Source organism: Equus przewalskii, chromosome 25, assembly GCF_037783145.1.
Source record: "Equus przewalskii isolate Varuska chromosome 25, EquPr2, whole genome shotgun sequence".
Taxonomy (NCBI): Eukaryota; Metazoa; Chordata; class Mammalia; order Perissodactyla; family Equidae; genus Equus; species Equus przewalskii.
In genome coordinates this window covers 34,816,702-34,830,764 of record NC_091855.1, presented here as the reverse complement: position 1 = coordinate 34,830,764, position 14,063 = coordinate 34,816,702, and the positions used below count along the sequence as shown (strand labels likewise).

At 53.4% G+C, this 14,063-nt stretch overlaps 1 protein-coding gene across 2 annotated transcripts in view; it reads right to left on the bottom strand.

Moving 5' to 3' along the window:
• SLC24A4 (solute carrier family 24 member 4) overlaps window positions 1-11,964 on the bottom strand; it is a 157,372-nt gene extending 145,408 nt beyond the window's left edge. The window contains exons 1-2 of one of the 2 annotated variants that reach the window (XM_070594483.1): window positions 11,108-11,964; window positions 9,076-9,186 (exon numbers count right to left, since the gene is read on the bottom strand). In XM_070594483.1, coding sequence (XP_070450584.1) covers window positions 9,076-9,186; window positions 11,108-11,237 — 241 coding nt within the window. In that variant the 5' untranslated portion in view covers window positions 11,238-11,964. The remainder of the gene's footprint in view (window positions 1-9,075; window positions 9,187-11,107) is intronic. The other variant, XM_070594482.1, reaches the window with a different exon arrangement.
• Window positions 11,965-14,063: the final 2,099 nt, after the last annotated feature.

Below are 14,063 nucleotides of genomic sequence, written 5' to 3'. Positions count from 1 at the left end.
GCGGGCCCAGGACCTGCTCGCCACGCTCTCCCACCTGCCAGGGGAAGATCCATGGGGCAAAGCGCTCCCTGGCTTCCCAGCCACGCTGACTCTCTGTTCCTTCCCCAACGGGGACATCCACTGCTCTTTCAGAAGAAACCGTGAATTATTCCGGCACATTTATGTTTCTTCTTTTTTAGTAAAATGCTATGCTCTAATGGCCACTTCAATAATGGACAATGTTTAATAAAAAAGTCCCTTTTCAAGCATTCGAATTTTCTGTGGAGTTGAATGGATCTCTTCCACCCAAGACAACACATGGCAATGCTTAACGATTTCCATTTTTAACTCCAGGAGGAACGTTCCTCAGAGTTCAAGAGGAAGCCGAGTGGGCGCGCTCTGGATTGCGGGAGGCCCGCGTGGCGTCAGGAGCGGAGAATCTGGAAGTGGGGGGCTAGCAGATGGCCCGGTAAAGAGGAGAGACTGCTAGCAGATGGCCCCATAGTTTGCAGAAAGCAAAAAAAAAAAAAAAAAAAAAAAAAAAACCAACAAAACTTCTGATTGCAAACAAATCGGTATTAGAAACATACCGAGGAGCAGGGCCCGCACAGATGTGTGCTGCTCAAGGATAGGCACGCCCTGGTTCTCAGAAGGGTACCGAGCCTGGGAGGGAGGCTGCGAGTGGCAGCGGAAGTCCGCATCTCTGAATTGTCTTTTTCTACCTCGTTTCTTAATAATGACGGATAAGCCTCACAATTCAGACCGTCCAAATTAAAAGGCTCCACAGGAGATTTTTAGGGCGGTGAAACTATTCTGTATGATATTATAACGGTAGATACAGGTCATTTATACGTTTATCAAAACTCGCAGGATGAATGACACAAAGGGGGAACCTGACATAAACTATAAACTTTAGTTAATAATAATGTATCAATACTGGGTCACCAATTGCAACAAAGGGACCACACCAATACAAGATGTTAAAAATAGGGGTAGGTGGGGCCGGTCCAGTGGTGTAGTGGTTAAGTTCACCCGCTCTGCTTCCTTGGCTTGGGGTTTGGATCCCAGGCACGGACCTACACACTGCTCACCAAGCCACGCTGTGGTGACATCCCACATACAAAACAGAGGAAGACTGGCACAGATGTTAGCTCAGTGACAATCTTGCTCACGCAAAAAGAAGATCGGCAACAAATGTTAGCTCAGGGCCCATCTTCCTCACCAAAAAAAATAAAATAATTTCCTAGTGAAATATTAAAAAAAAATGGGGGGGCTGGGGTGGGGGAATAATACAGGAACTCTAATTTCTGCAAACCTAAAAATGCTCTAAAAAATAGTTAATTAAAAATACACACATATACCTGGCTCTGCTTCTTGCTGGCTGGGTGACCATGGGCTAGTTACTTAACCTCTCTGGATCTCCTTGTCTTCATTTGCAAAATGAAGTGCTAATAGCACCTACCTACAGGGTTGTTATGAGGAGCAAGTAAGTGACTCTATGGAAAGTCCTCGGAACGGCACCCAGTGCCAAGTACCTTGGTGTCAGCCACGGCCACTATGATGACCGCAGCTACTCCGTGCTTGGTAGGTGTTAAATACTTACTCATCATGTGGTGTAGGTCTTGCAGCAGCCCTGGGAGGCAGGGCGGAACTGCTGCCATCCTGATCTTACAAAAGAGAAAACCTGAAGCTTAGAGAGTTACGTAACTGGCCCAAGGTCACACGGCCAGCCAGTATGGGTGAGCTGGGACTCACGCCGCTCATCCGCCTTCCCCACATCAAACTGCCATCTCCAAGAAGGAAAGAGCTGGTGCTGGTGAGGAAAGGAGCCCTTTCTGGCTGCTGGAAACCTTTGCACGTATCCAATGCAACCTCGTTTTGTTGAGAGAGAGAGAAGCCCTAAATGCCAGGCAGGATCTTGGCAGAGCCTACACTAGAATCCAGATCTTCAGCTCCCAAGCGCGTGCCCCCCTGTACAAGAAGCCCACCGCAGCCCCCCCAGAAGGCAAAGAGCGAGCACACTGATGACAGGCTGCTATCTTCCTTGGCCTCCATTTGGGATCCGATTGGTGGCTCTGTTAGCCTACCACTGTCCCAAGGTGGCTGGTGACACTTTCTCCAAGAAGCCACTTGGCTCTCTGGAGGTTGCCATGCCCAGGAAACCCCTTCCCCAGGCTGGAACTCCTGCCTCTGCCGTCGGGGACAGTCACTGAACCAAGCTCTCCCTGCCCGTAGTCCTGAGTTCAATTCTTGCTTTTCCAACCCAGGATCCGCTTTTATGTAACATCTTGAAAACTTTGGAGTTGTGACTCGTCTCCCAAGCTTGCTGAAGTGGCGTCTGAACAGACGTTCGCTCAGAATCCAGACGCTTCATCTCGTCGCCAGTATCGCCTCACCTCCACGCCCACATGTCCTGATGTACTTTTTGCAGCTCTGGGTCCCCGCCTCCAAATCTCGCCTCCTCGTGCTTTCTGCACCTCTGCTCCCCACACAGGGGCAGCTACAGAGACCCCCCCACAGCAGGCACCTGCTCGACTGTCTCACCTCCTCCTAACCAGCCTCGACAACAACAACAACTCCTATGCACACGAGCCTGCCCCCACCAGACCCTGCCACCTCCTCTCCTCCCACTCTGGCCTTTACATCAGCCCCAGTACAGAAGAAAAAGCAAGGTTGACTAGGGCCAGGTTGACCACAGATCCCCCATTGGGTGCCTGCATTCAATTCCCATGCTCTTCTGAACGGCTGGGAACCACCTTCAACCTCCCTCTCTCTCAAACACCGCTCTGCCAGCCCTCTCTTCCCAGCCTCCCATCTATGAACACTCATGGACCGACTGTTTACATCCTCCCCCCAAATCCCTCCATTGAAGCCCTAAGCCCCAATGCAATGGTATTTGAAGATGGGGCTCTGGGAGGCGATTCAGGTTAGCCGGGGTCATGAGGGTGTGGCTCTGATCTGATAAGATCATTAGCCTTATAAGAAGAGACACCTGGGAGCTCACTCCCACTCGCTCCCTCCCTGCCCCGTGAGGACACAGCAAGAGGACGGCAGTCTGCAAGCCAGTGAGAGAGTCCTCCCAGAAGCTGCCCACGCCGGCACCCTGATCTCGGACTTCCAGCCTCCGCAACTGGGAGAAACACATTCCTGCTGTCTACGGACCTGGTCGACGGTATTTGTTACAACAGCTTGGGCTAAGACGCAGCCGCCAGGCCTCCCAAAGACATATGGGAAAAGCGGAAAACCAAACATGATGAAGCAAATCCGTCCAACAATGGGGGGGACCAAGCTCCTCTCTCTGTCTCTCTTCCTCTTTTAAACGTGGGGCACAGGAGGCTGGGGAACCTCCACACACAGGTGACATCATGGAGGACGGACCACTGACTTAGCCTCGAAGGTTGAGGAACAGGCAGTGTAAGAATGGGGGAAGCCACGCCCACCCAGCTAAAAAGCCGAAACGTAAAATAACACTTGCCAAGAGAGAAAAACCAAAGAGTTTTTCTTTTTAGAGACAAGTTCTACAGGGTACGCCATCCTCCAGCATCCCAAATCCAAGAAAGATAGAAAAAGCAGAACAAGGAATTTGTTTCCAGAAGAGAAAAGAAATAATGTCTGGCAAGATGTTTGCTTCTTAACTTGTTCTCATAAAATTTCATTGACAAATACTTTTTCTAGTACCTACTATACACAGGCATTGTACCATCTCTGGGTAAGCAGATAAGAAAACAATAACGAAAACGGAAGCTAAAGGCGTGTATGTGTGTATTACTCGATGGGTATTAACTCACTGACTTCTGACAACCCTATGAGGCGGATGCAGTCACCACCCCCTTAAAACCCCCATTTCACAGAAGGAAAAAGTGAAGCACACGCTGTGGTTTTAAAAAGCAAACAAGGCTTTCACCTGTCACATTCTAGTTGGGGGAGGCAAACATAACAATAGATGGAACTGGTTCCTGCAAAGAACTCAAACAACAAAGCCAGGGACTCGGAAGGCTGCTTCGGGTTGGATGATCAGGGAGGGCGTGTGGGATGCTGCAATGACAAGAAGGAGCCCGCCACGGAAGACCTGCGGTGGCTGAGCAAGGTTCCCAGGAGCTCCAAAAGCCGGCCGCAGAACACATCCATCACTGGCTCTGATTGCAGGGCTGGGCTGGGCCCAGGAATCTGGATTTTTGCGAGCTCCCAGATGTGTCTCACCTGCAGGCCAGGGGTGAGAAGCAGCAGGTCCCACCCTCCGCTGTCTTCAAACTCTCCAGGTGCCCCACCGAGACACGTGTGGAAACTCTCTGGTTCCTGACGCGGACTGAAGGTTTGTGTCTTCCCAAAATTCCTATGTTGGAGTCCTAACCCCCTAACGTGATGGATTTGGAGGTTGGGACTTTGGGAAGTGGTTAGGTTTAGATGAGGTCGTGAGGGTGGGCTCCCCATGATGGGATTAGTGCCCTCATACGAAGAGGAAGCGAGACCACAGGGCATGCTCTCTCTCCCCACCGTGTGAACACACACAGGGAGAAGGTGGCCATCTGCAAGCCAGGAAGCAGGCCCTCATCAGGAACTGAACGCGCCAACACCTTGATCCTGGACTTCCAGCCTCCAGAACTGTGAGAAATGAGTGTCAGCTGTCTAAGCCCCCAGTCTATGGTATTGGTTACAGCAGCCAGAGCTGAGACGGCTCCCAAGGGCCTCAGAGTCACTGCCTCTCACTCCTATTTCACACATTATGCCTAGAGGGACCCACGTGCCACTTTTAGTGCTTGTTCTGCACAGACCTTGAAACAAAAATCTAAGGCCTAGAGGCCCAGATCTCTGGGGGAAGAGAAATTAACAATTTTTTTCATAGATCTCAGTGGTCAAAAATGAAGCAGATTTTTTTTTTAAGCTTCCCTACATTTAAACAGAAACCAAACTGGTTTTCAGGCAATGTTAAACCAAGTCTTGGCCCTCATTCAACAGTCAAATGCTTACGGAACACCTACCAAGTGCGGAGCAGGGTTCTAGCTCATTCTTCCCAGCCTTTGGTGTCCATCCAAGAATCGCCAGGGACCTCATTAGCATGCAGATTCTAAGTCACAGTAGGTCTGGGATGGGCCTGAGACTCTGCATTCCTAACAAGCTCCCAGGTGATGCCGACCACACAGAGTAGCAGGGCTCTCGCCTAGCGAGCATCAACTCTGGCTTCATCTTGGAATCGCCCAAAGAGTTGTTTTTAAAAGGTACTGATTTCTGGGCCCCACCCCAGACCAGTGAAATCAGACACTCCAAGGGTGCGGCCTGGGCATTTCAAAAGCTCTTCAGTGATTTGAATGTGCGGCCAGGGTTAAACATCACTCTTCTGGGCATACAGCAGCAAGCGAGGCAGCCCTCAAGAGGAGAGAGATGACAAAGAAGCAAATCATTTTGGATGGAGATGCATGTCATAAAAACAAGATAGGGTAACGTGACGGGGGTGGGGGGAGGCACCGAAGCTGCAACAGAAGCGAGAGAGAACGACCACCAAGATCTGGGGAAACAGCCCAGCACAGCAACGAGCCCACACACGGAGTCTTAAAGAATGACTATGGCAGGGTCCCATTTGTAGCTTTAGAAAATGAAGCTTCGGGGGCTGGCCCCATGGCCGAGTGGTCAAGTTCGCGCGCTCCACTACAGGCGGCCCAGTGTTTCGTTGGTTCGAATCCTGGGCGCTGACGTGGCACTGCTCATCAAACCACGCTGAGGCAGCGTCCCACATGCCACAACTGGAAGGACCCACAACTAAAATATACAACTATGTACCGGGGGGCTTTGGGGAGAAAAAGGAAAAAATAAAATCCTTAACAAGAAGCACAGGGTGTTATTTGTTAAAAAAAAAAAAAAAAACCCAAAGAAAATGAAGTTTCTCCTCTCGCAGGTAAAAAGGAGTGTGCGGAGGGCATAGACAGCAAGACGCAGGCCCTCCCCCGAAGTCCTTATGAAGACCTGCACCAACATCCGTTGAACGCCCACTGCGGGTGGACGCCCCAGCTCTGGGCGCTCTGACACAGCAGGAAAGTCTTAAAGCTCCATCTTCCCGCATCCCCAGAAGACCTCATCTGGTAGATCAGGATGGGGGGCCCTGCAGCTGGTGGAGATGGACGCAGGGCGGGAGCCTGGGAGGATGCGAGAACCCCTGTGGTGCTTTATGGGCAACTCCTCTGTGTAGGAAAGAGGGCAGCCATTGGACACCACCCTCTGTCACACTCCTGAAACTTGAACTAACTGGGAGAGAGTTGGGTCCACCTTTAACACAGCAGCAGCTCCAGGACGGGGCCCTCTGGTGAACAGCTAGAAAGAACCGAGTGCCTGCTCCCCAAATTCCCAAGCTGGCCGACTGCAGGTGGAGTTCTGGTGCTGGAGGAGGCTACAGCCCCCACCCTCCAGAGGGGGAGCCTGTGACCCGGGTCCAGGCCAGTCCGGACCCACAGGCCCCTGGCCCGAACGATTGCCTTAAGGAGGTCATGTGACCCAGGCCAACAGAACCCAGGGTCTTCTCTACAAGCACCTCAGCCACAGGGGCTCTTTCAAGCATTTCTGGGTCTGGGAAGACACAGAGCTGGAGCTTGGGACCACCTTCCCACGGTGGAGGACAGCTGAGTCCTGAGACAGAGAGAAACTGAGTTAAGACTCTTCTCAACCTCTGATCTCACAGTTGACCGAGCCAATAAATTCCCTTTTTTTGCTAACCCCAGCCTGGGGAGGTTTTCTGTCTTTGCAGAAGAGGCCTGCCTCATCTAGGCTCCAAGACTACACAGCACTACATCAGACCCGCTCACCCTCCTCCGAGACCGGAAGTGGCTCCCATGGGGCTGCTGACCGGGGGACTTCTGCATCCTTCTTTGTCACCAAATCTTCCCTGTGTTGGGATCCTGTCTTCCCTACTCAATTGTGAGCCACTCGAGGACAATGGCTGCCTCTTAGACTTGCTAATACTCCCCACCAAGTGCCCGCCAGACAGGCAACAGCCGGTGCACTTGTGAAACGGAAAGGGGGCTGGGTATTCTTGTGGCCCCAAGAGGAGGCGTCAGCCCCACCTAGGCTGGGAGGAGGGCTGGGGCAGGTGCAGTGGAGTGGGGTGAGCATGGGATCTGGAGCCAGGTGACCCAGGGATGCTCCTGCCAGCCAAGAGACTCGAGCTCCTCATCTTTGCAAAAACACTGTAAGGCTTAAAGTGCTTAATATTCAAAATGTACTTTCATTCCATCATTTGACCAATATTTACTGAGTCTTTTCTCTGTGCAGGGCCCTGTTTTGGAAACAGTCAACACAAAGCATAATGCAAATGTTAATTATTGCTAAAGATATTGCCGATATCCCTCTGTACGGGAGACAAGGCCAGGTCCTCCTGCCAAACAGGACTGACTGCTCCATAGTTAGTGAAATGATGTTTAATCAGTACACTGAGTTACAGGGGCAACAATGGAGCACAGGAGAAGTCTAAGAAACCGGGCCCTGTGAAAGCCGATGTGTCCAGACTACACGTGACAGGGAGAGGGCACAGCCAGCCCAAGGTGAGAGTGCCAGGGAGCTGGAAACCAGTCAGAAATGCACTAACCCTGGTTCTTTACCCGGAGTAGCTACACGTTCCCCACGTGGACGGTGCTAATTCTAGCATCTCAGGTCCCTGGAGCGACAGGATGGGCCCCAACGTCAGTCCCCAGCCTTGCAAGTATCCATGTGTCCGTCCAGTACACACGTCTGCCACTTTGGGCTGAAGAAAGATGGACTGGGGGAGGTTAAAGGACAGGACAGGCACCGCCACCTGCTGGGTCACCGGGACAGATGGGAGTTCAGAGTTCAAAGGGAATCCCAGTTGCCTGTCTGCAAGCCTGTGCTCCTCTATCCTGCGTGTCCCCAAAGGGCTTCTCAGAGGCATCCTGAGGGCAGGGAAGCTGGTGGTCTGGAGGGAAGGCCCCGGCCTTCTTAAGCACATGGAACCATCTGAATATTTCAGTCACACAGGCCCACGTTCCAATGCCAGCTTCACCACTTACAAGCTTTGTGACTGAACAACTTGGGTCTCCCCCCTCCATCTCTCCTGACCTGTCAAACGCGGGTAAGACCTGCGTGTGACAGCAAGACACGTGACGATTATCGTCTAAACCTTTCCTTTGCTCTGGGTCTCCATTTCCTTTTACGCACAGCCCCAGAGAGTCCTGCCAGATTCTTTCAACAACCCCGGAGCAGCAAGTATGAGCCTGCCCATCTTACAGGTGAGAAAATAGAGACCTAAAAAAGATTATGTGACTTGCCTGGCAACTCGGTGGAAAAGCCAAGTGATCCCCACTTATAGTAAGACTTCATAGTTCCCAAAGGGCCTTCCAATACATCATCCCATGGGATCCTTCTCACCAAGACACCCCAGTGCTGGAGCCAGAGCGGAAGCCCAGGACTGCCCTGTCCGAGGCCTGGGCAGCGTCCAGTTGCCTCCCTGCTTGCTGGTACTCCCTCCCAAGAATCTTCTTCACCTATTTAAGCAAAACCTGCCTCTGGCAGAAGAACGGATAAGATGTCATGACTGGGTCACGGCAGCCTCTGACCCCCTAAAAGAGACTGAAGAGGAACATTAAAACTGCCTCCTGGGGCAAGCAGATGTATCTCCCCATCTGGAAGGACACCAGGAGCTCCCACTCCAGAGAAGGGGCCCCCGCACCCTAAGTGTCCCACCCTACAGCTGCCCAGCATGGTCCAACCTCAGGGGGTCATGCCAAAGTGCCACCTGCCAGAGCATCCGGATTTGCTGCCCCTGGAAGCTCCATCCAGTGGGCACAGTGAGCAAAAGGGGAAAAGAACAAAGACACCTGGGCGAACTAAATCAAGACAGTGGGGAAAACTGAGCATTTAGGAGCACTGTGAGAACACAAAATGCAATTTTAAAACTCCTGAATGTGACCTTTTCAGTTGTGGGATAAAGAAAGTACGTGAGTTGCTTAGCAGCACTATGAAGGTCTGTACATCACCCTTCAACGCTTGCAGGTTCATAAGACCACCTTTCTCGGCTCCGGCTGTAACAGGCCACAGAAGCACCATTGCCAGGCCAATGCCTGGGAGTGGGGGCACGGGGAGAATCTATTTCTTTACCAGGATCTGTGCAATTCTTAGCTGTCTGCGTCCCGTTCACTGGTGCCATCAGCCTTCGACTTCTCCACGGGTCTGGTAGAACATGTCTGCTGGCAGAAGCTGTTCCGTGCCCTGGATTGGAAAACAAATCGGACACCATTAGGTCAGTGTGGTGCCTGCAGCCTCACAGTGACCTTACGTATCTGTATGCGGCTATGTCAGCGACAGCCCTGTTTGACTACAGAGCCACCTGTAGGGAGCATACAGCGATGGAAGCACACTATCACCTGCTCACATGTACTAATCTGTCTCCTACATCTAGTTAATTGTTTCCAGTCCCATACGGGTGAGCACGTGATCGGACCTTGGCCGAGAACGCTCCGGTCTCTGCCCTCACAGGTGCAAGAAAGAGTTTAGACAGGTGACCATTAAATTCTGGCCCAGTAAACATGCTCGGGTGTCCCTATGCTGGAGGAGCCACAAATGGCTAGTAAGTCAGCAAGCAGAGGGAGAAGGTTCACGGATCTGGCCCATAGCTTCTCACCCTTAAACATGCAAAGAAATCACCCTCAGATCTTGTCAAAATGCAGATTCTGATTCAGTAGGTTTGGGCTGGGACCTGGGCCCTGTACTAACAAACTCCCTGATGATGCTGATTCTGCTGGTCCACGGGCCATACAGGGTGACAAGGGGGATCACTGGTGTGGATGCCAGTGACCAGACGCAGCTTAACTCCTAAAGGTAATTCCTGATCCAGCAAAGAAAAATGATTCTCACTTTAAGAACTTTAAAGTATTCATTTACCTCCTTCATTCACCTGATGCACACACTGCTTCCGCAGGGTAATAATACCTCTGCCATAATGGTGACATCTAAGAGCCTCTGGGATTTTATTATTTCTGGTGTGTAATTGGGGGAAAAGCACACCAACTTGCCCAATTGCAAAGCACCAGGCGTTAAGATATTCAAATAACCTTTCTGGGTTTCTGTTGGAAAGAGTCACTGTTTGACCCTATACCTTCAAATCACAAAGTTTGGGTTTATGCATGGCCGTGTTTTTTTAAGAGTTTAATCACATTCCACCTAATTTTTAGGAACCTCTGTAAACTGTCCCTTTCTAACTGCTCAGGAAGGTACGACCCGCTTTATAAACCGCATGTCCAGGTTCCTACATCACCTGCATTTCTTTCATTTTTAAAATGTGAAAAGTAAGCCTAAAAGGTCGGCAACATCCGACTACAATGGGAACATTAGCCAAGTGGATGTCTTCTGAAGCTCCCACATGGGCTCACAGGCCCCACTCCACCCCCAAACAGATATTTCTTTTGTGAGTTTCTCCTTCTCTCCACCTCCAATCTGCATATCCTAAGAGGCTCCCCAAATCTCTGGGTCTCTTCTCGGATGGGGTGTCGACTGTGGCTCCAGACCCCGGCGCTCCCCTCCCGCGGGGATTAAGAGTTGAGAGAAGCGACGCTCAAACATGGCAGCAACCTCCCGAGGAGACAGCCCGCCCCATCGCTTTTGGGGTTTGGAGAGCAGACGTCAGGACCCCCGGGGCGCCCCTGTGGAACAGGGCAGGGGCGAGGGCAGAGCTGAGAAGCGGCTCCCAGTCTCTGAATCTGGGTTTTCGAGGGACGCGGCACACAAGCCTCTCCGCTCCGCAGAAAAAGAAAACGGATCAGTCAGTTTCAACCGCCCCAGGCCAAGAAAACCCACACCTGGACTCCGCCGCTGCGCTGCCCATTCCCCGTGCACCCTAGGGACGGAACTCTGCGCGGAGTGGCCAGCGTTCAGGCTTTCGTCTTAGTAACACAGATAGGCAGCCGCGTCCTGAGCCCCCGGGGGCTGCGCGCAGCTCAGGGGAGCCGGCCCCACAGCGCACAGCATCGACCTCAGCCCTCCTGGCTGCACTCTACCTGCTCAGTGGGGAGGCGACTGAATGAACCCTTGGGACCAACCTGACGGAGAAGGAAGGGCAGACATCTCGGAGCTGCCCCGAGGCTTCCCAGCCCAAGCCCCCCAACTCCCGGGGAGGGTCCGCACCGGCACCTACCCGAGCTGCCGAAGAGGCCGGATGCACAGCACACCAGGGCCAGCACCGCGCACACGAAGCCAACTTGCTGCGGCAGCATCTCTCGCCTCCTGCGAACTTTGCGCGGCCGGAGGCGCCCGCGGAGCGCCATCCTGGAGCGCCTGGGTGCGTCCCTGGGAGAGGATGGGGAGCTTCAGGGGCCGGAGTGCTGTCTGTGGCCGAGTGGCGCTGGGGCTGGAGCGGGCGACGCGAGGCTCAGAGGTGAGGGGCTCCAGGCCAAAGCTTCATGGCCCGCGGGCAAGGTCAGCTGGGAAGCCGCGAGGGGAGAGGGGAGATGGGGGCGCGCGGCACCGCGAAGGCTCAGAGTCCCGCGCGCGGCGTGCGCGCTCCGCGCACCATGGCTCCTTGGCGAGTAGGCGACGCCGGCACGGTGGCGCTGGTGGCCCTGGCTCGCAGGGCTGGCGTAGTCCGGGCGCTGGAGTCGCTACTTGCCCGCTCAGCCTCGGCTCGCTCGCCCGGCCGCAGCCCTGGCAGCAGCGTCCGGGGGCGCCCGCTGGGAGCACTTAGTGCGCCCCCGCGCCCCGCGCAGCCGCTCCCGCTCGCACCATCCTCCCCCTCCAAGTTTGCAGCGGCTGCCCTCCAGCGATGCTTCCCGGCGAGCTGAGACCGGGCGGCCCAGTGCGCGCAGCGGGCAGGCAGGCTGGACGCGCGGGACCTGCGACCCTCGCCACCTAGACGTCGGCCCTCCTGGGGGCGAGCTCTCCCCGGGAACTTTCTCTCCGGCTGCCGGCGCCTGCGTCTGCGAGGCCGTGGCGCCTCCCGCCCGCAGCTCACGCCTCCCTTCTCCTCCCCTCCCGCCCGCCTCCCACCCCCCTCCCGAGCACGTGTACTCCTCCCCTAGGACGCACTCGCCGGTGCGCTCCTCCCTTCCCCCGTGAGGCTCAACTACTGACCAACATAATCGCCCTCGTTCTCCCTTTTTCTCTCCTTCCTCCCCTGCGGAGCCGAAACAAAACCCGCCCCCCGCCCCCCGCCCCCCGTACCCTCCGAGGCTGCTGCCGAGAGGAATAGGTTATGGCACCGCAGGGGCATTCGGAACAAGGGTTTCTGGAGCGCAGCCGCTCTTGTCTGGCTCCCCACGACCCCCGAGGCGACCCGAGGCCCCCATCCCACCACCCCCCTGGAGCGGGAGATGCAGGAGAAGATTAATTGCTCAAGCAGAGCTAACAAACAGGCTTGCACCGAGCCCACAAGCGCCCGCGCCCGCCGGGACCGGCTCCTGCAGGGCTCCCGGGGCGGGCGGGGGAGCCGGCGGCGGGGGCGCGACGCCGACCTGCACCGCGCTCTGGCCGAGCCGGGAGAGAAACCCCAGAGTTCTGCGGCTGAGACTTGAGCTTTTGATGTTGTGGAGGCTTGCAGCTTCACAGGGCTCTCTGGTGTTTGTGTTGTTTTGTTTTTCCTCCTTGTCTCTGATCGGCTCTCTAGTGTAAACCGCTTTCAAAATGGGGCAGGAGAGAGAAGTGCACAAGAGCGGCAGAGGAGGTATAATCTAGGGGCCAGCAGGTGTGGGGACCTGCAGCGGAAGGGCCTCAAGCCCAGAGGGTTGGTGGCTACCCCTGGGACTGCCTGGCTACCCTGGCCTGCTAGGGGTTAAGGCCACTTAGAATCCTTTTTGGAACCAGGCCAGCTCTGTTTAATTAAATAAATACACACCCACCGCGTGAGGGACCTGTGCCAAGTAGCAAACCAAGTACAAAACAAAACAACCAAAAAAATGTGCAAGATTCAGTCCCTGCTTTCAAGGAACCCTAAATCGAAGGGGAGCCAGGCCCCTAGAGAAAAACCCGTTTAGTAGGGGCAGTTCTAAAAGTCACAGTTTTGCAGAATGTGCATTATTCCCTCCCTAAACAAAATATGGGCCACAGCAGCAGGATCATTGCCCGGGAACTTGCAAGAAATTCAGGCTCTAAGGTTCCAGCCAAGACCTACTGAGTCAGAATGTGCATTTTTACACAGACCTCCTGGAGATTCCGGTACACATTGGAGTATGAGAAACACAGCCCAGTGCGTCTCGCTGGTCACCATCTGCATGGTTCCTCTTGGACTGAGTAAGCAGGGACAACTTTGCTTGTGTCAGCCTGGCATGGTGACACAGGGAAGAGGTACCTGGCGGGCCAGGGCAGAGAGAAGATTCACTGATTAGTTTCAGCAGCCCCATTTCCGTCCCCACAAAGATACTGAAGGCATGAACACAAGGCTAATTGCAGTGGAAACCCCTAGAGGAAATGAAATGGAAAAGGCTGGGGTTGACCAGGTATGGAACAGCCCAGGCTTCTGTTTTGTCTCTAGAAATGGCCTTTCCATTGAGGCTCACCGTCCACCTCGGTGACCTATACTGAGCATGCCTGCCAGGGATGGAAAAGCCACTTTTTATACCTTTGCAGAATTTTCTTCTCATTGATTAGCCTGTACAAGGATGCATTTATTAATAGCAAGTAGAAGACCATAGTTGCTTAAGTCTTAAGTATCTCACTTGGAAAGCTAGCCAAGGGCCCTTGGCATCATATTTAAGCCAAAGGAAAAAGTTACAGTGATCCTGCTGGACGCTGTGGTCCTGCCGGTGAGACAGCATGAGGCTCACGCTGGTGAAAGCAACTCCAAGGAGCAAAATGGCATCTTGTTACTAGGATTTAATATTTCCTTAAACTTCTTGTCTGTGGAGCTCACCTAGGGCTGGTGAAAGTAAAAATTTTTGAGTCCAAAACAGGATGGAAGGAGTTATCAGGTGTCTGTCTTTAAACATTTAGCCAGCTTTTTAGTAGAATGCTTCTTTTCTGTGACATCTTTCATTTGCTCTCAGTTACTAGTTAGAACGCTTGGAATAATTTCACATGCACAAATGGAGTGCTTTTATTTGACAGTTTAAAAAGCAATTCTTTGCTTCCTTGAAATAGTGCCCATTACCAGATAGCCTGGC